At 41.2% G+C, this 27,286-nt stretch overlaps 1 protein-coding gene across 14 annotated transcripts in view; it reads left to right on the forward strand.

The window, feature by feature from the left end:
* LCORL (ligand dependent nuclear receptor corepressor like) overlaps positions 1–27,286 on the forward strand; it is a 183,669-nt gene that overhangs the window by 127,548 nt on the left and 28,835 nt on the right. For 5 of the 14 annotated variants that reach the window (XM_037898007.2, XM_027829385.3, XM_043544607.1 and 2 more), the window contains exon 6: positions 18,667–18,757. In XM_037898007.2, coding sequence (XP_037753935.1) covers positions 18,667–18,757 — 91 coding nt within the window. Of the gene's footprint in view, positions 1–18,666; positions 18,758–20,158; positions 24,417–27,286 lie in introns of those variants that run through there. The other 9 variants (XM_043544599.1, XM_043544600.1, XM_043544602.1 and 6 more) reach the window with 4 other exon arrangements.

The following is a 27,286-nucleotide window of genomic DNA, read 5'->3' on the forward strand; positions in this document are numbered from 1 at the left end:
GTCCGTCAGGGTTCTGTACTGGGACCAGTTCTGTTCAAACTATTCATAAATGATCTGGAAAAAGGGGTAAACAGTGAGGTGGCAAAATTTGTAGATGATGGAAATCTACTCAAGATAGTTAAGTCCCAAGGAGACTGCAAAGAGCTACAAAACGATCTCACAAAACTGGGTGACTGGGCAACAAAATGGCAGATGAAATTCAATGTTGATAAATGCAAAGTAATGCACATTGGAAAACACAATCCCAAATATACATATAAAATAATGGGGTCCAAATTAGCTGTTACCACTCAAGAAAGAGCTCTTTGAGTCATTGTGGATGGTTCTCTGAAAACATCCACTCAATGTGCGGTGGCAGTCAAAAAAGCAAACAATGTTGAGAATCATTAAGAAGGGAATAGATAAGACAGAAAATATCATGTTGCTCTATATAAATCCATGGTACACCCACATCTTGAATACTGCATGCAGATGTGGTCGCCCCATCTCAAAAAAGATATATTGGAATTGGAAAAGGTTCAGAAAAGGGCAACAAAAATGAATAGGGGTATGGAATGGCTGCCACATGAGGAGAGATTAATAAGACTTGGACTTTTCAGCTTGGAAAAGAGACAACTAAGATGGGATATGATAGAGGGCTATAAAATCATTACCGGTGTGGAGAAAGTAAAAAAAGGAAGTTTATTTACTCCTTTTCATAACACAAGAACTAGGGTCACCAAATGAAATTAATAGGCAGCAGGTTTAAAACAAAAAAAAGGGAGTATTTTTTCACCCAACGTACAGTCAACCTGTGGAACTCTTTGCCAGAGGATGTTCTGAAGGCCAAGTCTATAACAGGGTTCAAAAAAGAACTAGATACATTCATGGAGGTTAGGTCCATCAATGGCTATTAGCCAGGATGGGCAGAGATGGTGTCCCTAGCCTCTGTTTGCCAGAAGCTGTGAATGGGCGACAGGGGATGGATCACTTGATGATTACCTGTTAACTTCATTCCCTCTGGGACACCTGTCATTGGCTACTGTCTGAATACAGGATACTGGCCTAGATGGACCTTTGGGCCTTTCTTATGATCATTTGATGAGAGGTACATGAGAGCTTAGAATATTTTTGAGGTTGTGAGTATGACTTCAGTATTCGTCATTGCATGGGTTTTTGTAGGATTTATATATGCAATGGTAATTGTAACTTTACTTATTGCTTTAATAAAACTTGTAGTACAGATAGGACTTATATTTGTGATTGTGTCTGTGGTCACTACCTTTTGTTCCTGGAGTCTCCAAATTTGAGAAAAGCATCATTTTGTCACGCTTGAAATTAGCAACAGGAGTTGAACCTATTGTAGTTTGAACACAAAATCACTAAATTCAGTTTAAATATAAAAGGCTACAAATGGTATGTGATTGACTATCATAAAGGAAAAAGGACAGAGTTAAGTTTGCTTGTACAACCATAATTTTGGTATATCTAGATATTTTTAATGTTTAACTATACAAACTTAACGTTGATTTAGCTGAGTAGAAATAGCCCTGACAAAAAATGGTAGCAAAGGTTAATTGAAAGGAGGTGAGGAAAGGTAATAGTTATGATAGAAATTGAATTAAATACATTAAAATAGTTCACTATAAGATGGAGAAAAAGACTGAGCAAAAAGTTTAAAAAGAGGAAGAAATGTTATGGAGATTATCAACTTTTAACCTCCATATTCCAAAATTCAGGATTTTCCTAATCTATAACTCTGAGGATGGGAGTTTAGCCATTGACTTCAATGGAGCCCTGATTTTAGCCATTATTTCTGCCCTGTGCTCTTTACATTAGCTGCCTTCAAATTGACAGATTTACCTTACCGATGCTTTTAAAGCCCTTAGTTGGTGTAAGCCCTGAATACATTCTTACTCACCCCAACCCTTGTCAGTGTTTTACCTTTTCCTTTAGTGTTGTGTCCCCTCCAAGGTATTTAATTTTAATGATTAGGAGTGGTTTTATTTACAAGTAGTTTACTTATTACCTTGTTTTATTTTTAGACATGTATATTTTGTATAGTGATGCACAGTATATAGCCCAGGGAACTTTGGAAGTCAAGTTGTGATACATAGAGTATATATTTGATATTCACTTTATTAGAATAGTCATGCAATCACATTCAAATTTCTCCCTACCCATCCAACCAATACAGTTAAACTTTTCATGGAGAAGATTTGGAGAAGGACCAATAAATAAATAAATCTGTTGTCCATATGTGTTGGTGTGGATCCCACTGTAGGTGTGCATGTGTACAAGGACCAGATTCTTTTAGCTAGCAGTGTGTATTTGGGGTGGTGCATGTGGCTTATGCTGCCTTTTGCTCCCACATTAAAGCATAAAGGGTGTGGCAGCTATGAACCTCCCTCAGTTCCCTTTTACTGCCATTGGCAGAGAGATGGAACCTATCGGTATCCTTTCAACTCACACTAGAGTTGTCAGCAATCTTCACCTAAATTTCTGGAAAACTTTAGAACAATGTTCTTATAGCATCTTGGACTGACTAGTCCTCAACAGGTTCAAAATTCGTTGACCACTCACCACCCACAGCAAGGCACCCTTGTACAAGGACCCCAAGATGCTGGAATCAAAAGCCACAGGCTTTAAGTCTTGCTCATCCTGGGATGGACTAATTCTGCTTTAAGATGGGCACGGATGTCTTTTTTATCTGGGCAAATCCCATGTCTGAAGCAGGTGCTCAGTTTGCCTTTCATTCTGCACCAGAACCTGACAATCATGGAATGCAAGACTCAGGCACCATCTCTTAGAACAATCTATGAGAGTGGGATTGGACCCAACAGATACGGACTTGAAAACCACAATACCAGTCAAACCTGGATCCTCAGTGCTCCATCAAGCAGGCAGTTGGCACTCAAGACTTCAGCAGCGAAGTTGGCACTGACCATGGCACTAGAACCATTGAGGCTGTCCACCTTGAAGGTGGTGCCAGAGATGTGAAAGCAGGCCATTGAAAGACGCTGCCCAGAACATTGGGGCAGGAGCTCTAGGAAGATTTCAGTGTCCTCTCACAGAGAGAGAGAGAGAGAGAGAGAGAGAGACACAGTTAACCATCACGGGATAAATCCTCCAAAATGTGTATGGCACTGAAGACAAGTGAAAAGGAGTAGACTGTGGTGCAGCAGACTCCATCACCCCACTACCAGTTTCCACAACCAGGGGAAAAATTGTGGACGCTGGAACTGTCATTGGCACGAAGGTATCCACCAGTACCAATAAAAATCCAAGCACCAACGGTGCCATACTCCTGGCAGTGCCTTAGGAGAAGATATACTCACCATTGTGGTCAGGGTACACCTCCTCAGCATTGAGTAGGAAGCAATGCCCCATATGATCCCTGAGCATTAGTGCTGGAAAACCAGAAGACTTCTTTGCAGCTCAGCCACTGCAACAGTGGCATTGGTCCAGTTAACAACTTGTCTGTCAACTGTATTCATATGGGATGCCTCCTGGGCCCTTCTGGGATTACTTGGGGTCTGTCTTCCAAAGCCTCAAGGAGCTGCTTACCTACATCTCAAGAGAAAAGATCCCCCTCTCTATTAGCCTTACTGGCAAAACAGCAGATGTCGGAGTCGTAGGAGGAGCGGGATACAGAGATGCAAATCTATCAGTGCCTGATGTCACCCACCAAAAGACCTTTGCTCCTCATTGCCCAACAAAGTTGGTCACCTCAGCACCGATACTAATGTAGGATGATTTCAAGGTGTTTCCAGAGCTCCTGGTACTTAATGCAGACACACTGGAAATCAAGACTTCAGTCCTATCAAAAAAAAAATTCAAAAAAATCTCTAAGTATTCAACATCTCATCAGCTGCAGATGAGGGATTGCTAGACCCAGCCTAAACTCTGTGACGCATCCTAGCCACTGTATGATGAAAGGAAAAACATACTGAGAACAATATTAAAGGCACAAATTCAAACTCTCCCAAAGCAAAGGAAAGATCAGAAGAAATAGTAAGAGGCCAATCTGGCTCTATTAGTAGCTCTTTAATTACCTGAAAATCAAAAAGGAAGATGTGGAAGCATGGACCAATTGCTTGTGATTTTGTCCCTACACACTCGTATAGGGACAAAATCAAAATGACTAAGGCATAAAATGAGGTACACCTTGTTACCTTATATAGAAATGTATCTTCCCCCTCCAGTTGTGCTTTTCCTCCATTGGAACTGTGTGCACTGCTGGTGGATCCAGACCCTTTCTTTTGTTTGGGAGAATCTGAGCCACCACAACAGCCACCATCTCCTCCTCTGAAATCTGTTAGTTCACACAGGAGATCCAGAGCTTCCTGGTATCAGCTTCCCCTCTGACACTCACCTTAGGCCAGCTGGTACTCCCCTTGCCTTGGGGACCTCTACAACTTCTCCAGATGCAACATGTTGGAAAATATGGGATCCCGTATAGCCCTTCCAGACAACAAAGCTTAGTCTGTAACCATATTTTATCCCATCCAAGAGAGTACAATTCCTTTTACCCACATGACACTGAACTTTTTGTTGGTCCAGGTGGCCATGGAGAGATCTAGGCAGCAACACGTTAAATCTACAAGGAGGCTAAATGTTTAGACTTATTGGGAAGAAAAGTGTTCACATCTATTAGCCTTAAGGTTTGTGCAGCGAACTAACAAGTGCTGTTGGCTAAGTAGGCCTATCTCTACACTACTGAAAATTTATGGATTTTGTAGACAAGCTAGTACAAGACAGAGCTCATTTCCAGGCTCTTACTGATGAAGGAAAGCTAGTGGCCAGAAGTGCACTTGAATCAGCAGTTGATGCAGCAGACACATCATCCTGGTTGATGGCAATAGCCATCATAATGTGCTGTGAGGTTGGTTATGCACCTTGGGATGGAGGACCTGTTCTTTAATGAAGCCCACCTTATCAATGAAATGACATTTGAGTCTTTGCACACTGTAAAGAACTCTAGAGTCATCCTCTGCTCCCTAGGAATATATACACCTGCCCTGAAAAGGAAATATTACAGGCAATCTTACAGACCTAGACCAGGATCTCAACAGTTTTATCTCTAGCTATCTTATGACCCTCCTCGTAAAAGGCAGAGTACTCTGTATCATTTCCCTACTGTATCATCTCAATCCCATCCCCTGGTGAAAAGATACTTTTGACAGGAGTTTGAGAGATGTAGACCATTAACAATACTACCACTACCCAATCCTTGCATACCATTCGGGAGTCCTTTAGCACTCTGTTTCCATAACTGAAGTGCCGCTACAATGGACAAGTGGGTTTTAGATGTCCTCTAATATAGCAATAAGATCAAATTTACTTCTGTATCTCCTTCAAAATCTCCATTCTCATGAGCAGATTCTCAGACAGGAAGTGGAGTGCCTCCTCCAATGAGGAGCAATAGAACATGTACCTATTCAACACCAAAGGAAAGGTTTTTACTCTACATACTTCCTAATCCTCAAAAAGAAGTGAGGCTGGAGACCCATCCTCAATCTTCGCAAAGTCAACAGATTGATCCACAACCTGAAGTTTTGCATGATCACTCTGCCATCTGTAATCCCATTCCTGGAAAAAGACACATGGTTTACAGCAGTCAGTATGAAGTATGCTTATTTTCATGTGGATATTCACCCTACACACAGACATTTTCTCAGATTCATAGTCAGCTCTGACCACTTCCAATACAGAGCACTCCCATTTGACCTTCCCACTGCCCCCAGAGTCCTTACCAAATATCTTCCTAGCAGTAGCAGCTCATTTCAGATGGATCAGTTTCATTTTCTTCCCTTGACAATTAGCTTCTTGTTGTCAGCACTTGTGAGGAAGCCCACAAGTCAACCTCATTAATGCTTCAACTACTTTCTTCTCTAGGAGTCAGTCAATTTGCAAAGGTCTATTCTCACTTTGAGGCAGACTGTAGACTTCATAGGGGCTACCCTAGATTCAGTCAGAGCAAGAGTTTATCTGCCAAAGGACAGGTTTTGCTCTATGAGAGACCTGATTGATTAAGTTTTATGCAACTCTCGAGCTTCAATCAAAACTTGTCTTGCCCTTCTGGGGCACATGGCTTCATGTACTTACATTACTGGATTTGCCAGATATTGCCTACCTTGGCTTCAGGTGTGGCTCCACGCTGTGTATTCACCAACCAAACATAACATGAACACCATGGTAAAAGATCCTTCCAGAGTAACAGCATCTCAAACATGGTGGAAAGATCGTCATCAGGTGTGCGTGAGCATCTGCTTCCTACCATCCTCACCAGATAAGATGATCATTACAGATGTGTCTCACTTAGGCTGGGGGGAGCGCACACTGACAACCATATGACTCAGGGCACTTGAGAGGCCGTCTGCACATCAGCCTTCTGGAATTCAAGGTAGTTTGAGAAACTTGCAAAGTTTTTCTACAATTCCCGTGGTCCAACCATGTTCTGATAATGTCAGACAATATCACAACCATCTTTTACATCAACAAACACATAGGTCTGAGATCAGTTCCCCTCTGCGTGGAAGCACTCAGCCTATGGAGTTAATGTATCAAGAATCAAATCACATTTTTGGCAGCTTACCTTCCAGGGCCACAGAACGTGCCGATGGGTGCCCTCAGTAGGCATTTAGCCATCTGATCACGAGTGGGAATTGCGTGAGTCAGTAGTAAACATTCTTGCTCAGTGGGGGATTCCCACCTGGGATCCGTTCACCTCTCAAATGAACAAGAAAGTCAACACACATTGCTCCAGAGGTGCTCAAAGGCTACATACTCAAGGTGATGTCCTCCATTTTCTCTAACCAAATCATCTGAACTATGTCTTTCCTCTTTTACCACTCCTTCCTGGAGTCTTGAAGAAAATTTGTCAAGAAAGGGCACATGTCATCCTCATTGCCCCCCATTGGACCAGACAGTTTTGGTTACCAAACCTTCTACAGCTGTCATTCTGTCCTCTGATCAGAATGTAATAGTTTTCAAATCTCTTGACCCAGGAGAGAGGCAGGATCAAGCATTCCAACCCCGAGAGCTTCATCTCACAGCTTGGTTTTTGGATGGGCATCAACACTAATACTTTCCTGCTCAGAAGCTGTACAAACCATGCTTAATAACAATAGAAAGAAGCTGCACTAGGAGTCCTATTCAGCCAAGTGGAAACATTTCTCCATCTGGGGGTCTCAGTCAGTGGTTATTCCTTCCATTTTGGACTAGTTTCTCTCAAAAAGGCTGACCTTTCCCTTTAGTTCTGTACAAGTCCACTGGCAGCAATCAGTGTGTGTGTCATGACCCACGTGTCTCAAATCTAGATCCACAGGATTTATAGGAACAGCTACACTCCAACCCTCCACCTAGCAGCCTGCTGATGCTCACTTACTTGGGACTTACGAAGCCTAGCCCCAGTTTGAGCTCTGCCCCTGCCGTCTTATTGGTGGAGTCCCAGAGAAGCTGATTGACCTGCAGGCCCTACTTAAGCCAGCAGCAGGAACTGGAAGTTATCCGAACAACTGGGCTTTACCCTGTTCTGGACTGTGTGCTTTGTGCTTTCTGCTCCTGTTCCCCTGGCTTGATTTTCCTGGCATCCTAGCCTAGCATGACTCCTGGCATCTGATTTGTGTTTCTGATCTCCAGTTTGTCTCCTGCCTCTGTCCACCTGGTATCCTGACCTGGCCTGACTTTGGTTCCTGACTTATGGTTCTGGACTCCAGTTTGTCTCCTGCTTCTGACCTCCTAGTATCCTGGCCCAGCGGACTCCTGTCTTGTGACTATGGACTCTGGCTGCCCATGACCCAACCATAACAGTTTGTTCAGATCACAGTTACCCTGGGGGACTGAGCCTGGTGTGAGAAGTATGGACCCAGATGCACCACTGCAGCCCCTAGAAGCATTGGACTTGCCTGAATGGGCCTTCCACCTTCAGGCGGATAATTAAGGCTGCATTTTTGTCACTGAGGTCATGGATTCCATGACCTCTATGACTTCTGCAGCGGCTGGTGCTGGCTTAGGGGCTGCCTGAGCTGGCAGCAGCAGTTTGGGTGTGTGGGAGGTGGCTCAGGACTGGCATGATGGCGCTTACTTGGGAGAGGGAGGCTCCCCGCTTCCACTGGCATGTCCCTGCAGCTCCTTGGGGGAGGGGCAGCCGGGTGGGACTCCGTGTGCTGCCTGTACTCGCATGTGCTCTCCTGCAGCTCCCATTGGCTGTGGTTCCTGGCCAATAGGAGCTGCGTAGCCAGCGCTTTTGGCATGAGCAGCGCACAGAGCCCCCCTGGCCACCTGTCCCCCTAAGAGCTACAGGGACATGCCGGGTAGGGAGCCTGTCAGTCCCGCCAACCCTCCCTCCCCTGGACCAGCAGGGGTCCCGGGTTGCACACTGCCACCCGGCCCTTCTCTCTCCCTCCCAACACCAGCGGGGGTCCTGGCTTGTGTGCTGCCACCCGGTCCCTTCCTCCCTCCCTCCCTCCCTCCCTCCCAGCACCAGTGAGGGTCCCAGGCCATGTGCTGCCACCTGCCTTCCCGTTCCCCCCCCTCCTCCAGCAGCAGCGGAGGTCCCGGGCCACCGCCCTGCAGTGCCCCTAGCCCGCCCTCCAGAGCACCCATGGCCCCCAGCCCAAGTTTTAGTTAGGGGTATATAGTAAAATTCATGGACAGATCACGGGCCATGAATTTTTATTTACTGCCCTTGACCTGTCCATGACTTTTACTAAAAATACCCTTGACTAAAACGTAGCCTTACGGATAATCAAGCACTACAGGCCCAAGTTGCACAGCTGATCTTGGACAACCAGCGGCTGCAAGTGAGGCAGGTCAGCACTGAAAATACTGTGCTGTGAACCCAGCGTGCTTTGCCCTAAACAGGGGGCTCCACCACCCTTGCTCCAGTGGCTTAATGGGAACTGCCAGCAGTTCCAGCGCTTCATGAACCAGCTTCACCTTCTGTTTCTGATGCATCCCCAAATCTATGGCTCTGATCAGGCCAAGGTGGCCCTGGTAATCTGCCTGCTGACGAGATGTTTTAGACTGGCCCTCCCTCTTCCTGGAAGGCCATAGCCCTGTGCTGTCAGACTGGGATGCTTTTTTCCAATCAGTGCCCGCCATCTTCGATCACCTACACCTAGTGCAGACAGCTGAGGTTACCCTGAGGGGACTCCAGCAGGGGCAAGACCCAGTGGCCTCCTGTGCAGCGCACTTCTGTTGCATCAGAATGGATACAGAGTGGAACAAAGGAGCTGTATCAGTTCCAATGGGGCTTATGGGAATAAATAAAAAACGCACTGGCCCCATGTAGAGACACCAAGAGGTTTTTTTGTGTGGACCTCATTATCTGCGAAGGTAATCAGCTGCAAGAACAAAGGGATAAGGCAGTTGGAGGCAACCTCCTTTCTTACCATGAACCATGACCCCAGCTTCTGTGTTGCTCATGCATGCATGCCAATCTGATTTATTGGCAACTCTCACATAAAGAAAAGGAACGGCATCATCAGTGTAACCTGTGCTGCTTCTGTGGTGAACCTGACCATGCCATCTCATTCTACCCAGTATGAACACCGAAGAGCTCAGAAAAACAAGCTGACCCAGGCCTGGTGGAGGGAACTGGCCTGCACCTTGAAAGAAGAGAATATCCTGATACCCTAGTCCTCACTGATATGCACACTAAGCCCCATCCATGGGCTTCTCATTTGCAGGTGTGTATTCAGCTTCACATCCTATGGGATCCCTGACAGATTCCCCTCCAACAGACCCTCATTAATTCAGGAGCAGCGGACAATTTCATGGCTGCAGCTCAGCCCTATAGATTCCCCTGCTACGCAAGGTCATACCCAAACAATTGAAATGGTTGACAGCGCTCCACTATCTTCAGACAGAGTTTTGGAGGAGACTTTCCCTCTGGATGCCAGAGAAATAATACAATTTGGTGTGATTTATTCCCTGCATTTTTTCACCTGATCCTTGGCATGACCTTTCATGACCTCCTCATTCACTGATAAGAACAGAAAGTTATCTTCCCATTGGAATTCTGCTGACAGCATGGCCATGGACTAGCAGACATTGCACCCACACCCCAGAAGGCTCAAATAGGCGTAGTTGTCCACATTGAACACCCACTGGAGGAACTATGGAACTTACCCCTCCTCTCCTCCCCCCAAGTACCATGAATACACTGATGTCTTTTGAGAAGAAGAATGCAGAAAACCGACCCATATACAAGGCAGACTGCGACTGCCCGACAGAATTTCAGCCGGGGCAAAGCTGCTGTTTGGGTGGATATACACGGTGTCATAGCCTAAACTGGCAGCATTGTGAGAATCTCTAAGAGAATCTGGCCTGGGGGTTCATCTGCAAATCATTTTTCATAAAAAATGACAGCCTCCACCTCTGTGTCGATTACCTAGCCATAAATCAGATAATTTGGAACCATTACCTGCTACTCCTGATAGCAGATTTGTTGGACTGCGTGGGAGCTACCTGCATATTCACAAAACTGGATCTCTGGAGAGCTTGCAATCTCATCCGTATCAGAGATAGGAACTGCCTTTTGGATCTGCTACGGCCACTTTGAATATTTAATTATGCCATTCAGACTGACTAATGCCCCAGCAACAATCCAGCACTTCATTAACAATGTGCTATAAGACCTACTGGAACAGTTTGTGGTAGTGTACTTAGATGATATATTAATCTTCTCAGATGATCTAGACAAACATTCAACTCATGTCCCCACTGTCCTGGAGAGACTACAACACCTGTTCTCTACGCTAAACAAGAGACATGCACATTTGATCAGACCTCAACCAAGTTCGTGGGTTTCATCTGGTTGGATTTTTGCAAGGTCCAGGCTGTCCACAACTAGGCAGGCTCCTATAATGTTCATGAACAACAAGGTCTTTTAGGCTTTGTGAACTTCTACTAGAGGTTCATTTCAAATTTTTCAAAATAAACTTCACTGCCCTACTCTGAAAAAATGCCAAGTTCTGTTGGTCACCAGAAGTCCAGCACACATTTGAGCAGTTGAAACTTGCCTTCATCACTACTCCAGTATTGGCCCACTCCAGCATGGCACAAGCTTTCATTGTGAAAGCTGACATCTGTAGAACAGCGATCAGGTAACTGCTCTCCCAAAGGCATAAACTCAAGCAAACACTGCATCCCATTACCTACTACTCAAGGAAGCTTACATTTGCTGATAGAAACTGAGATCTTGGACAAGATGCTCCAGGCAGTTAAGGCTGCCTTCAAAGAGTGGCAACATTACTTGGAAGGGGCCCGTCATCCAGTCCAAGTGTTTTACGGACCACAAGAACCTGTAGTACCTGCGCAGGGCCAAGGCCCTGCACCAACCACAGGTCCAGTGGGCCAGTGAGCATGCATATCCCACAGTTCTTGTCCCTGCTCAATTTTACCTTGACCTACTACCCTGGAACCAGAAATGGCAAGGCTGATGCCTTGTCTCAGAGATACGACTTTGACCTATGAGGCCCAATTTGGAACCAGCCCACATTCTCAAGTCTCATAACTTTCTTAATGCAGCTCACTGCTAGGACCTACTCATACTCATCCATTTTGCTTCTGTCTCTGGAATTCCACTTGATGAGTTAGCCATTGTCAACCGAGAACCTCACAATACCCAGGAGAGGATCATATTTGTGAGGGACAGTATCTGTGTTTTCCCCCAGGACTTGCAAGGGTGGCATTTCTTCAACTATGCCATGACTCCACCTTGGTAGGACACTTAGAGTGATATAAAACTCAATGATCAACATCCCATTTCTTCTGGTGGCCCCAAATGTGCCTCACAATAAAGACCTTTAAGTTTCCTTCCAGGCGTGTGCCCACACCAAGATCCCTAGCCAGAAACCCTGCAATCCCCTCCAACCTCTGGATACCCCATCTTGAGCCTGGGAAGCCATTTCCTTTCACTTTGACATGGAACTATCAGAATCCAGTGGTTTCACGACCATCCTGAGAGTGGTAGATTGCTTTTCTAAGATGGCGCACTTTATTCCCTGCACAGGCTTACCCTTGGTGGAAGAAATCGCCTGGCTCTGGATAAACAGTGTAATCCGTCTTCATGGCCTTCCAGATCATAATCACCTCTCACTGGAGACCACAATTTATTGCCCACTTCTGGCACGAGGCCCTAATTTTTTTAGGAATCCATGTGCACCAGTCCTGTGCATAATATCCCCAGTCAAATGGAAAGAATCAATCAGATCCTTGAACAATAATTAAAATGCTACATGAGCCATCACTAGGATGACTGGTTTTCACTATTATCATATGCAGAGTTCTCAGACAGTAATGCAGACCTTGCATCCACAAGCCACAGCCCCTTCTTTATCAACTCTGGGTACCATCTCTGATTTCACTGACAGCTACCCACATCCTCCTCCAACCCATCTGCCTCAGACCTAGTACATCACATCCAAGAGGAGGTGATGTGGCATCTTGAAAAGGCAAAGGAGAACTACAAAAGGCATATAGACAACAGGCCCTGCCGACTATGTAGCAGAAAAGATATGGCTTTCAAGAGAACACTTCCCCATGGACAGACCCTCCCAGAAACTAAACTATTGGTTCCTTAGCCCATAACGCATTTGGCCAATCAACCTGGTCACCTTCAAGCTTCCTTGATCCCTTGAAGTTCACCTTGTGTTCCACGTCTCACTTCTAAGAGAATACATTTTCTCAGAGCTCACTATCACCACCCTACCAGTACAAGTACAGGGTCAGGAAGAATATATTGTTCATGAAGTCCTCGACTCCTCAGATGAAATGGGGAAAATCATGGTACCTGATGGATTGGGAAGGTTATGGCCCAGAGGCTCACACTTGGGAGCCTGCGGAAAATGTTCATGCTTTCACCCTGATTTGGGTCTTCCCTAGGAGCCACCCTGAGAAACCTTAGGCCCACATCTCCTGGAGAGCACCCCTAGGGTTGGGGTTGATATCAGAACCCACGGGTCTTGAAACTGGTTACCAGGGTTTATAGGAACAGCCAAGCTCCAGTCCTCCACCTGGCAGCCTGCTGATGCTGATTATATAGGACCCACGAAACCCTGCCCGAGGTTAAACCTCCTCCCATGCAGTGCTATTGGTTGAGTCTCAGAGCACCTGACTGGCCCTACTTATGGCAGCAGCAAAAACAGGAAGCTGTCTGAACAACTGGGCTCCATGCTGTTCTGGACTATGTGTGACTTGTGCTTCCTGCTCCTGTTCCCCTAGCTTGAATTCCTGACATCCTGACCCGGCATGACTCTTGGCATCCAACTTGTGGTTCTGATCTCCAATTTGTCTCTTGCTTCTGACTTCCCCGTATCCTGACCCAGTTGACTCCTGACGCTTGTCTTGTGATTGTGGACTCTGGCTTTGACTACTAGGTCTGGCTGCCCATGACCTGGCCATGACAGTATGCCATCCTCCAGCAGATGGTTATTTGGTTTTCACTCAGCTGTTGACTATCAGATTCTTAAGAGCCTAATTAGAACCTTTCCACCAATAAGGAACCCTCCCCGTCATTGAGACTTGAATCTGTCAGCTCTTACTAAGCCTCCATTCGAGCCATTAGCTTCATGTTCCATGTCTCACCTATCTATGAAAGTTGCATTCCTTGGGACCACCACCTCCACCAGAAGGGTAGGTGAGGTGGGAGCCCTAGTGGCAGATCCGCCATACACTGTATACCATAAGCAAAATGTTTATTTATGGCTACATCCTAAATTCATTCCCAAGTTGGTTGGGTTATGTGAAACTCCAAAATCAATCTACTTAACTTCATTTTTTCTAAAACCACGTACATCGTGAAGAGAGGTGGTGTCATTCCCTTGATGTACAATATGCTCTTGCCTTTTGTCTACAAAGGACACAAGTGATTTAGAAAATCTCCCAGACTCTTTATTGGTGTAGCAGAAAGAGTCTGAGATCAAGATATCTCCTCTCAGAGGATCTGTAAGTAAGTGGCTCTTAATTGATAGAGTAAGAATCAATCCGTCTCACATTCCTCCCCGATAGAGAGTGAGAATTCTACCAAGAGTACAAGTGATGTCTGTAGCATCGCTTCAGGAAGTGCCTCTGGTTGACATTTGTAAAGCAGCGATGTGGACTTCCAACCATATGTTCATGAGACATTATGCTATAGTACAGGACTCCGCCCCTGACATCCTTTGGGACAGCTTCAAATGGTCTGCCACCTGCCTTCTTGAGTACTGCTTGTTAGTTACCCATAATGGAGCACACCAGGACCAGCACTTGAAGAAGAAGAGGGTTGTTTCTAACCTTATAGTAACTGGAGGTTCTTTGAGATGTGTGGTCTGTATACCACTACCCACCCTTCTTTCCCTACGTTTAGGACGTTACTTGGATTTGCAGTAGAGAAGAAACTGGAGATGCAGTCGGCCTACCTCTCCATTTATGTCCTCAGTAGGATGCACCAGGAGACCACGGGCATATGCACGGGCCAGCGGGCACTGTGTTCAGAATTCTCCAACTCTGGGCGCATGGAGAGCATGCATATCCCACAGTGGACACAGATAGGGACCACACATCTCAAAGAATCTCCAGTTACTATAAGATACGTAACCTCCCCTTCCTCCACTCCAGCCATGCAGTGCTCCGTGCACGCACCAGTAAATTTGACCACTCAGTTGAGAGCTGCACTGCAAACTGTCAACAGAGCGCTTCTTTTGGAAGCCTCCTTGCCTCTTTCCATCAGGCAAGATCAGACATTACCACCACTAAGTGTGTGCTGGATATTGTCACCTGTGGACATACCATCCAGTTTCTTTCCCTTTACACCACCACCCCCCTTCCTTATCTATCTTCAGGGACCTTTCTCTTGAGAGCCTTTTACAAACAGAAATGGCCTCGTTGCCCTGTCTAGATGCCATAGGAGAGGTGTCTTAGGAGTACTGGGAAAGAGGCTTCTACTCCTGGTATTTCCTCATTCGAGAGAAAAAAGGGTCCTTCGTCTTGTTCTAGACCTGAGGAGGCTCAACACATATGTTTGATGCCTCAGATTCAGGATTGTAACAGGTTTCAGAGTAACAGCCGTGTTAGTCTGTATTCGCAAAAAGAAAAGGAGTACTTGTGGCACCTTAGAGACTAACCAATTTATTTGAGCATAAGCTTTCATGGGCTCACGAAAGCTTATGCTCAAATAAATTGGTTAGTCTCTAAGGTGCCACAAGTACTCCTTTTCTTTTTGAGGATTGTAACACTTGCTTCCGTCATTTTATCGCACCAAGATCAAGACTGGTTCATGGCTTTTAACTTGCAGGACATGAATTTGCATATTGCCCAAAGGAAGTACCTCAGATTAACATTAGGATTCAATCGTTACCAAAACAAGGTGCTACCCTTCATACTCTCCACTGCTCCAAGAGTATTCACCGAGTGCCTGACAGTGGTAGTGGCACATCTAAGGAAACATCTACCTGTACCTGGACAACTGGCTGATCAAGGACAAGCCTCATGACGTGACCAAGATAATCGTAGCTTGAATCCTCACCTTGTTGTCTCAGTTAGGGCTAATGGTGAACTACAAAAAGTCCTCTCTCACTCTATCCCAGATGATAGGCTTCATAGGAGACCCTATCTGACTCTGTCAGCACGATCATATCTGCCAGAGGACGGATTCTGTTCCCTTTGATCAATCATACATGAAATAAGGTCAAGACCATCTACGATGGTTCGTGCTTGCATGGGATTACTAGGTCATATGTTGTGTACATACATGATGTGCTTGCCATACTTTGCTTGAGGTCACCACAACACCATCAAAGAACAGTGTATTCCCCAGACAAAAACAATATGAACAGATTGGCCACTGTAACACTTCAAATCCTGTGAGAACTCACCTGATGACCCCCTTGAATGTGAGATAAGGGTATGTTTCTCAACTCCTTCCTGTGCAAACTATACTTAATATGGATGCAAAAGTGAGAGGTTGGAGGCCCACCTGAATCACCTCAATTGCAAGAAATTGCATGTGAACGTCCTAGGGCTGAGAGCCATCAGATTGGCCTGTATAGCATGCTTGTCAGTTCGACAGAATTCTGTAGAGCAAATCCTGATGGACAGTACATCTGTGATGCGCAGTGTCAACAAACAAGGAGGCCCTTGGTAGATCTCACTTTACCTGGAAGCCATCGAGTTCTGGGAATGGTGTCACCAACACAGAGTAAACCCCCCGAGCTCCCACTGGCCCTGCACTTTCCAGGGGTCAGCAATTACCTTGAAGACTTCTTAAGCAGAGACGTGATAACCAACCAGCAGTAGTCACTGGAAATTCATCCTAGACATGATATTCCAGCCAGGGGGGGTTCTGACCAAAGACCAGTTTGCCGCCGCAGATAATGTCAAATGCAACACCTTCTACTATAGAGGTAGTGTGAGCCTGGGATCTCTGCCAGATGTCTTTCTACTCTGCTGGTGTCAAGCTCTCCTTTGCACCTTATCACTAACCCCCCTGATTACCATAATAATATCAAAGATCAGATGGGACAAGGCCACCACTATCAGGATCTCCTCATACTGGCCAAGACCGTTTTGGCTGCCAGACCTACTCCATATGTCCAGTCAATCTCCCATTCATTTTTCCTCTTTGTGTGAACACAATATCTCAGAACATCCAGACCTGCAGTCAATACACCTGACTGCCTGGGTGCTGGCCGGATGAGCACTACTGATAGAGAATGCTCCAGGCAGTTCTTATCCACATCAGGAAAGTTTCCACTAGAAGTATCTGCTCTGCAAATGGAAGAGGTTTCCATATGGGCAGCCCAAAACAACCTGAGTTGGTTGAAGCCCAGATTCCAAAGATCCTAGACTACATGCTGCTCTTGAAACAATCAGGACTTGCATTAAGCTCTCTGAGTCCACTTAGCAATATCAGCATATCATACACCAGTTCAGTTGCATTCACTTTTCTTACACTCTGCAGTGTCAAGATTCATCAAGGACCTTTTTCATGCCTACCCTCCATTTAGAGACCAGACTGCTTCCTGGGACCTCAGTGTGATTCTCCTGTATCTCCTGGTGACTCCCTTCAAGCCTCTATCTTTCAAAACATTCTACTTCGTTGCTGTTACATTGGCACAAAGTCTGTGAGATCCAAATCCTTATAGCTGGACCATCTGTATTTTACAGGGACAATATAGTAATGAGACAACACCCTAAATTAATTCCCAAGGTAATCTCAAAATACCAACTGAATCAGTTACTTACCTTACTGGTCTTCTTTCCAAAACCTCTCTTCTGCAGGAGAAAAAAAACATCACACCTTGGATGTCTCCAGAGCTTCTACTTTACTACCTAGACAGGACTAAACCCTTCTGGCTCTCACTGTCTCTTTGTGGCTGATTCGGGTGTATAGAAAGGCCTGGTGATCTCTTCACAGAAACTTTCCAAATGAAATACAGTGCATTTCCATCTGTTACTAGATGCCCTCCTTCCCCCCAAACATTAGGACACAACTCCACTGAAGTACAGGAGACATCATCATTGGCCTGCTTCAGAAATGCACCAGTCTTATAGATTTGCAAGTAACCCACTGACCTTTGTTAAACGGTATGCATTTGACATGGCAGCCATGGCAGATACCGAGTTCAGAAGAGTGATACTACAGTCTCTGTTTCATCTGTGGAGACTCCTCAATCCCACTATCTCAGGAGAATATTGCTTACTAGTCACCTACAGTGGGGTCCATACTGACATTTACTCAAAGAATAACAAACTATTACTTACCCTACTGTAGCTGGTTCTTCGAGATGTTGTAGTCAATGTGGCTGCTACAACCCACCCTCCATCCCCACTTCAGGAGTTCTTGGCAAACACAGGCTTTGAAATGCAAGGGAACTGAGGGAGGGTTGGCGGTCACCCCATCCTGTGCGCCTTCATGTGGGAACACGTGCAGTTCTGATAAACACTGCTAGCTAAAAGAATTGGGTTTTGCATGCATAGGGCTCATGCGCACCTACACTGGGATCCTCACTGATTACAACATCTTGAAAAAACACAGTTCCTGTAGGATAAATAACTGTTCTTTCATTTCAGAGTAGCAGCATCCGATGAAGTGAGCTGTAGCTCACGAAAGCTTATGCTCAAATAAATTTGTTAGTCTCTAAGGTGCCACAAGTACTCCTTTTCTTTTTGTTCTTTCATGGACCTTGTCCCCCAAACACACAGATATCATCGTCATTTTGGATCTTTGTATTACTAGTGTATCACGGATCTGCTATTTATTAATATGAACTTGATCTTGAACTACATATGTTCAGATTTATGACCCACATATCAAACCATTATTACTTATGGCTTATTGGTCTGTTTGAAATGGCAAGTGTAATCTTGGAGTATATCTGTAGAAGAAACAAGGGATGAGAATTCCATTTTATGGCCTAATAAATATCTATTTTTAAGCCCTCTGGTTCCTATGTATGACAATAGGCCCACTTTTTATTTTGACTCATCTTTTTTTAAAAAAATCTTGTTTAACTTTTACAAATGAATTTTGCAAAAAGTTAACTCCTCAACATTTCACACTGTTAATGGAACCAAGATGTCAGAAAATATTACAACATAGATTGTATATTAAAAAGTTATGCTATGTGTATAAAAATTTAGTAACAGAATTCCAAAAAATCCTTAAATTCTTAAATTATTATGACTATTTTATTACAGGGGATGGAGTGCTAGATCTCTCTACAAAGAAAAGCGCACGGCTGGAAGAGTCAACATATGATCCATCATCATCTGAAAATTCAGTGTCTGGGTAAGCAGCATTTAATATTTTTTTAATATTTGTAAAAGGAATAACTGAAAAAAATCTCTTCTATCAAGGCAGATTATTTTTTATAACATATTTGTACAGTATATACTGACACACAGATTCAGTTTATATTTTGCTTTCCTCAAGAGTTTCACTCATAAGTGTGTGTCTATGTATATATCATTTGTTTCATTGTCTTTTTCTTTTCTTTCTGTTAAAGAAAAGTTATCAGAACAATCACCAAACTTTAGTTCATGTTACTAAAAATGAACTGAAAACTTAATTACATAATACAAAAGAGTAGGACAGTAGAAGAAAACATAAATTATTATTCAAGGTTTTATTTAGGAAACTTCCATTTTGCACAAAAATATAACATCCAGATTATATTTTAAAAATATCCTTCAGCTAACATGAACAAGTTAAACAGCTATTATCCTCAATATTTCTCAATGAGAGAGAGAGAGAGAGAGTTCCTAATTGTTATACTTACATCATGGTTTTGCCTATGGTGTGTGGTGGCAAACTGCTAAATATGTCCATTCAGCATTAAAAACTAAAAATGTTGTTTCATGTGCTGAAAGCTACCATTACATTAACTGAAACAAAAATAGTGAAATACATTGTTCTGTTGGATTTTGTTATAATTTTGGCATCTTCCCATCCACTAGCCATAGCAGGACCCTTTTTGTCACCTGTACATCTTACAAAATAATTTGTTCCAAATAATACATTTAGCTTTATTTGTTGAATTGTGTAAAAATTGTGTTCTGTTAATCTATTAATATGAACAAGTTTTAAAATTATTTATGATTTTATAATTAGAAAATATAAATAGTGATTAGAATTTTAAAAACTGAGTTGTAAATTGACAAAATGGGACTTACTTGTTAATACAGCACTTTATCTTATGAATGTAGAAAAATTAGTCCTGTGGAAATCTGGGGGTTTTGTGTTTGGTAATGTACCTATCACTGCAAATTTTCTATAAGGGGGTTGACTCTTTTATTACTTGTTTAGCGGTAACGTCACGTTTCTACTAACAAAATCTCATTTAGGATTTGGGTACTTAATGGAATGTTAATTGCATAACTAAAATTATAAGTGTTGCTCTGCAAGCATGTATCAAAGGGAAAATAGCAAACACATGAGAATATTATCAAATACTGAACTAGGATTTAAAGTTCTTGGAAGGGCTGCTGTAGAAGCCACCGTATGATTTTGACACATTGTAGCATTTTACTATGATAATCAGTAACTACTACATCTCAAAGACTTAAAAGTATCAGAAGCAGTGATGTTACCTAAGCAAGGAGTATAATAAAGGAGTGGACCCTTCCCTTCCATAGCTGTGTGAGAGTCTCTCATACATCAGTTTACCATCGTTTCATTCCATCCATCCAGGAGACTACACAGACACAGAGAGGACTATGTGGAAAGAAGTGCTGAGTTTGCAGATGGTTTGCTCTCAAAAGCTTTGAAAGACATTCAGTCTGGAGCACTGGACATAAATAAAGCAGGCATACTTTATGGCATACCTCAAAAAACTTTACTTCTCCACTTAGAAGCCTTACCAGCAGGAAAGCCTGCACTTTTTAAAAACAAAACTCGAGATTTCAATGATAGTTATTCATTTAAAGACAGAAAAGAAACTTGTGCAGTGCTGCAAAAAGTAGCCTTGTGGGCAAGAGCTCAAGCAGAGCGCACAGAAAAAAGTAAACTCAGTCTACTTGAAACCTCAGAATTAAAATTCCCAACAGCTTCCAGTTACCTCCACCAGTTAACTCTACAGAGAATGGTCACTCAGTTCAAAGAAAAAAGTGAAAATCTACAATATGAAACTTCAAATCCTACTGTACAGTTAAAAATTCCTCAGCTAAGAATAAGTTCTGTGTCCAAACCACAATCTGATAATGCTGGTCTTCTGGATGTCATGTACCATGTTTCCAAAACCTCCTCAGTCTTAGACGGATCAGCTCTTCAAAAACTGAAAAATATACTCCCTAAACAGAACAAAATTGAATGTTCTGGACCTGTAACTCACTCAAGTGTTGACTCCTACTTTCTGCATGGGGACCTCTCTTCTTTATGTCTTAATGTTAAGAATGGAACAGTTGATGGAACATCTGAAAATACAGAAGATGGTTTGGATCGCAAAGACAATAAACAACCAAGGAAAAAACGAGGCCGTTATAGGCAATACGATCATGAAATAATGGAAGAAGCTATTGCTATGGTAATGAGTGGGAAAATGAGTGTTTCCAAAGCACAAGGAATTTATGGGGTACCTCACAGCACTTTAGAATACAAAGTTAAAGAAAGATCTGGAACACTGAAGACTCCACCGAAGAAGAAACTTCGATTACCAGACACTGGGTTATTTAATATGACAGATTCAGGGACTGGCAGCTGCAAAAACAGCAGCAAGCCTGTGTAGATTAATTGTTAGCAAATTGTTTGGTGTGTGTGTGTGTGTGTGTGTATGTCTGTCTGTATACACACACACACGAGAAGTACATATGCTCACACTGACAGAAGACATGAAATTATACAGTTCAAAAACCACATACATGCCTTTTGAAAAGTAGTTTTATTCAGGGTTTTCACTGTGGACGGAATTATAGAGTTCTCCCTTAATTCTGATAGTGTGTATTTAATAAAATCCTTGTATAAATAGGTGAAAAAGATTCAGGTTTTCTTTAGTAGTCAATAGCATAAAATGTTTGGGGAAAACAAGTATTTGTCATGTGAAGCATTATTTTTAGTTGGTAAAGAACCACATTAGCCATTGAATAAACCATCTTATTATGGAAATACATGACCCATGGTTTGTAAACTTTTATACTTCACAAAATACTTGCAATAGGTTGTAAGTAGTTCAGAATACACAAATCAAGGGATTATTTTTCTTTTACAAAGTTAGTTCCTTACCAAGGAAATGGATATGTGAAGTATTAGTAGGAGGTAGTACATTCTGTGGAAGAAAATAAAAACATCATAACTAGATCTCCAATACAACTAGAAAAAACCAAAACATTTCATTAATAAAAATGTGTGATAGCAGACATAAAACTGCATTTTTATCATTTTAAGAAGAATTTTGTTGTTCATTTAGCAAGAAATTGGTGTTTACAAAATATACATTTATGAAAACTGACAAATTACTGTAGCTATAGAATTATTAAATATGAAAGAAGATGGAATACTAAGTATAAAATAAACTTAATTATTAACCTAATTTTCCTTTTTAGTTTGGAGAATAAGATAACTTCTAAAGTTTAAGAAGAAAGTTGGAATGCAACTTAGAGCATGTTCATAATGTGCACAGAATGAGCTTGAGAATGGATATTAAATGTGCTGGTTAGTTAATGTTATGACTACTTTAAATTCATTTAAGGATTGTCACACTCCTTATATTGAAAAACAAAAAACTCACTGTAACTGTAATGTATTTGCTGCTGTGACATTTCAAACCTTTTCAGTTTATCAAAATGAATATCAAGTTTTCATTTTGGTGGGCCGATACACTATTGTTTTGCTAATAACCAAATTTACAGTTCAGGGTCTTGACAGATTCACAAATATTAAACAGTGAAGCTGTTTTGAACTTTCAGTAGTATAAATTCATTATAAATTTGGTAGAAGCTAGGCAGTTCATTTAAAATATGTGACTTAATAGAATCTAAGAGAGACTAGCTGTCTTCAGATTGCAGTTTTTAAATTAATTTCCAAGTATTTACATTGGATTTTAAATAATATGTAATTTTGGTGGTGTAATGTCATAAAGCATGTGTCTACATAAGAATGAGTACTTGCTTTATACATTCAAAATTAAACATCTGTGCCCTTTTTCCAATTAAAATTTAGGTTTAGATTGCTTTTTCTAAACCAAATCAAACATATCCAGAAACACTTACCCTTTTTTCTACTTTTTGTAAATTTTCTCACACACATACATTGTCAGACATGTTTTTTGCTTAAATTTGCCTTTGTATAGGCTGAGTATCCTATGTGAATGTAAGAATACATTACACGTGTAGGGCCACATCATGTAATTGACTTTCAAAAGAAACTTGAACTCAGTGGGGAGTTTCCCTCAAAAATTTATGGTAAAATCTAGCTCTTGGCTATTAACCTAATTACAGGTAATTTCTTATTTTTTAAAATAAATTAATCCATAAGAAGTTAAGTGAAACTGCACAACCACCAACATATCAATCTTTTGGTCTCTTAGATCTATAGTGTACCCTCTTCAACTATTAAGGTTTACTTGCATATTAGAAAAGAAATCCTTCTGTAAAAATAATTGTATCTAATAACAAGTAGGATACATATAAGCAGATGTCAGGGTCATCGTTGATTTTTAAAGAATTAAGCCATATTTTGTGAGGGCCAGAAAGATGAATTTGTTGATGTATACTCCCCAGTGGAAAACAAAATTAATAGTACCTAAAGGTTTCAAAATCTCTCTTTATACAGAATTTTACTTGCAGAAGTTTTGGGGGCTTCAATACATTGCCTAATATTTGTACCACACTAAAAAATTTTTATTCCTCAGACAATATTATAAATTGAGTCAGAAGTTTATATTGAAGGCAAGTTACAGTACACTTTTTATATCATTTAAAAGATGACCTGACCAAAAATTGACAGGATTCATAAAATCAGGGATCATTTTACTATTCACTTAACAGTGATCAGTAGTTTTATATGTAATATTATAATTAATTTTCAGCATTTTAGTACTTGTATTTATTTATTTTTTTGGTCAGAAATAGTATATTAAAATATTTTTTGATAGTTTATAGATGATGCTCGACCTGTAAGTGTTTAAAAAGAAACAGAATTATTTGTTTCTAATTATTAGATTAACTTTTGATTACACAACTAAGGAAAGGCAGGGAAATGTGTAGGTTCCCCTTCCCTAACTCCAGTGTATTCCATTTAAATGTCATTTAAGTTGTACCTTTGAACTGTTTTATAAATTCAGTTACCAGTCACTACTTCGTAATTGACAATTTCTGAAAATTCATGTTTCAGCAGACTTTTAAATGAAGGTGAAAGCAAGCCCTACATGCTTTCTACTTATTTGAATGTTTCTCAAGTATTTTATATTAAAAAACAGTGCCTCTGTTTTTAGAACTACTGCTCAGTAAAGTTGTTTAAACCATTTCTGGTAGCTAATGACAATTTTATATTAAATTGTATATTAACTTTAGTGAGACTGATTTTTTTTTTTAGTTGTTTACAGTACAAATACTTGTATTTGTTTTTTAATTGCAGTATTTCCATTGTCGCAGTAATTTAGTAAAACTCTGTGGCTGCCTTGATTTTTTGACAGATTTTGTTAATAACTGATTTTTAGGCAATTAGTTATATTTATGCATAAATCAATTGCACTATAATTCATGAATTATTTATTACAATATTTTCTAATGAATTCCATGTATTTGTCTTGTGTTGTAAATGTACTGTAATTCTGTTTCCTCTTTGTGTTGTTATATACCTAAATCTGATTGTATGAATTTAATTGTTTAGTTAACGTGTTTCTACGTTGTAATTTGTAGTAAAGCACTTCAATGCTTTTGCACATAAATTTACAACAACACTGATGTGTGATTGATTTTGCTCATTCAGTAAAACAAAACAAAAAAAGACCATATACTGGCTCATTTGACTTACTCCTTAGGCACAAATTTACTATTAGTCTAATAAGTTCATGATAGAACTTGCTTTTGACAGTTATTGCTACAATGAACATATTTATAAAGCAAAAATAATTGTCACAAGGAAGACTGACTCTCAAAATATGATGGTCTGCTAATAAATTAGGCACACTTTAGAAAATTAAAATGTCCTAAAGTATAGGAGTCGCACAAAATTGTTTTATCAGTTTTCAACTGCAAACCGATCTGTATAAATTGAATGCTTATTTTACTAATAATCTGTTCAGAAAGCTTTATTCATTTAATTTGTTAAACTTTCTTCAGCCAATATATTTATTTATTAAATATATGCATTGGGGCATAGAAAAAGGGAGAACATTTATACAAATAATTTATATGGCCAGTAATTTTTTTTGTTCTCCCGTTGACTACTTGAAAACATTTTTGTTCCTCGCAAGTCCAGTTTCCTTTCTGCTCATTTCTTCATAGAAGCTGTAATCATGTTATAAAGCATCTCTGGAGGAAAAAGCTGAGGCTGGAACTCCGAGGGAGAAAATCTTGGTTAGAATCATAGAATATCAGGGTTGGAAGGGAGCCCAGGAGGTCATCTAGTCCAACCCCCTGCTCAAAGCAGGACCAATCCCCAATTTTTGCCCCAGATCCCTAAATGGACCCCTCAAGGATTGAATTCACAACCCTGGGGTTTAGCAGGCCAATGCTCAAACCACTGAGCTATCCCTCTCCCCAGTTCCTCTTCGATAGTTTCCTTGGGTTGGAAGAGAAAACAGATCTTGATATTTTATATGTTAATTCTATACAAAATAGGCCATCACACCTGTCCTCAAATTTGGTGAGTCACGATGTGATGACCCTATGCCTTTGTGCCAACTTTGACCCCCACAGATAATCGCCAGTTTTCCAATTGCTGCCCCTGGCACTGAGCAGGGGATCTCAGTAGAAAGGATAATACAGTCCCAGGTTCTATTATAATTTACACCGAATCTGTGAATTGCTTCACTTTGGCGGACAAGATGTGTTGATCCTCTTGCTCCTAACCCAACCCGTTTCTGTCCCCTCCCTCTGCATGAACCCTGTACCCACAGAACCTCTACCATGGAATTCATAAAAAGATGAAGAGTTCTGTGAAGACAGGAATTGTAGCTACCGCTGCGCACAGGAAGGGGAAAGATTCATGTATGGCTCTACAGGGCTAGTAACCTGGACCTCTGTGTTTGACACTGCCACTTTTTGCCATGGGAATTACTGTGATACTATAAATTCTGTATAATGACGACACAACAGGATGAAAGAGAAAAAGAGGGGAAAGCATTTGCTGAAGCACAACTCTTTAATATTTAACGAAAGTGGTTGGAAAGCTATTAAAAACATGAAAGTTGAATGAATTCGTTTACAGATACACAAAATCCCTCTGTAGAAATGTTCGTATCTCTTTAAAGTAAATGCTTTGTTTTAAACAGATTTTTAGGCCTATGACCTGAGCAGCAGCCAAGCTGTGCTCAACATACTTTAGTGCAGGGTGGTGCAAAAGTAACTTTTAACATTTTGCATTCCCCTGAACCTGGGATCACGTAGTCCATGGCATAAGTTAGAGCAGCATGAGCTGCATATGATTTTATAGGGCTGTTCTGGCAACTAAGGATCACTGGAGTATAGGGATGTCATACCCACTCTACTGATAGCCAGGAAAGGGGTGGTGTACAAGCAATAGTAGTGACTGTGCACACCTGAGAATTACTGTACACAGTGGGAAAACCTTCAGTGGCAAGCTCAAGGCAGCTTTGAGCTGGAAGACCTGGCCCATAACTTTGAGAGACCTTTAGGAACACTGAAGTTTCTTACACTAATGAGCATATATTTTCTTTAGATGGATGTTCTAGTATTCTTGATTCGTCAAATGTTTAAAAAAGTAATCTTATAAAGAACACTAATAGTCCATAATTGATAACGCATTTATATGCGTGGAGAGCATATAAAGACAGATTCCTGTCTGGAGGGTTCAGTTTATGTAGGTATTTTTTACCACACCAATTACGGTGAATTAAGTGCTTATCAAAGTTGTAATTTGATAGGTGTTTCTTTAAACTACAGCATATAATATTACTGAACAAACTATTAAATAACATGTTAAAGGCCTATTACTATGTTCAAGAATTTTTATTTCTATTTTTAAATTACAAAATGTGTTCCTAAATTTAAATAAAATAGAAAATACCTTTTCTTTATCTATCCAGTGTGATTACAGAAGTCAATTTTTAATCTCATTTTTCTATTTCGCTTTCAGTCTTGGCTTTTGTATTTTTGTTTGATTTTTGTTTTTTGTTGTTTTTTTGGTTGATTGGTTTGTTTTTGGTATTTCAATAAATCTGATAAGTTGTTCTACATTTTATTATTGCTATAATTGGAGTTCCACATAAAATAAGGTTAGCTGATTGGGTCCTAAACTCACTCATGGTGGTAATATCATTACAGGCTCCACAATGCAGTAGAGTTTCATTTTAGATGACAGATGCAAATAATTTTGTCTTTTCATGTCATTTAATTGAATTTTAATTACAAGTTCAGCTAATAACATCAGGATTCAGTTAGGATTTTAAGAGATAGTATGATCAACCTGATGGTTCACTTTGAACACCTTCAAACTTTATATAAAATGTTTCAGGAGAGGAAGAAAATCACCAGGAATTATTAAGCATAGTTGATTGCTTTTATAGCATACAACTTAAAGCTTACCTAGGGCAATAATTTATACATACAAAACTATGCATATACAAATCTTTGTAAGAACAATGAAGTAATTTATGGCTTTTTATCATTCAGACAGGATACTAGTTTGTTTACATTTGTT

This window comes from Chelonia mydas, chromosome 4 (genome assembly GCF_015237465.2).
Source record: "Chelonia mydas isolate rCheMyd1 chromosome 4, rCheMyd1.pri.v2, whole genome shotgun sequence".
NCBI lineage: Eukaryota > Metazoa > Chordata > Testudines > Cheloniidae > Chelonia > Chelonia mydas.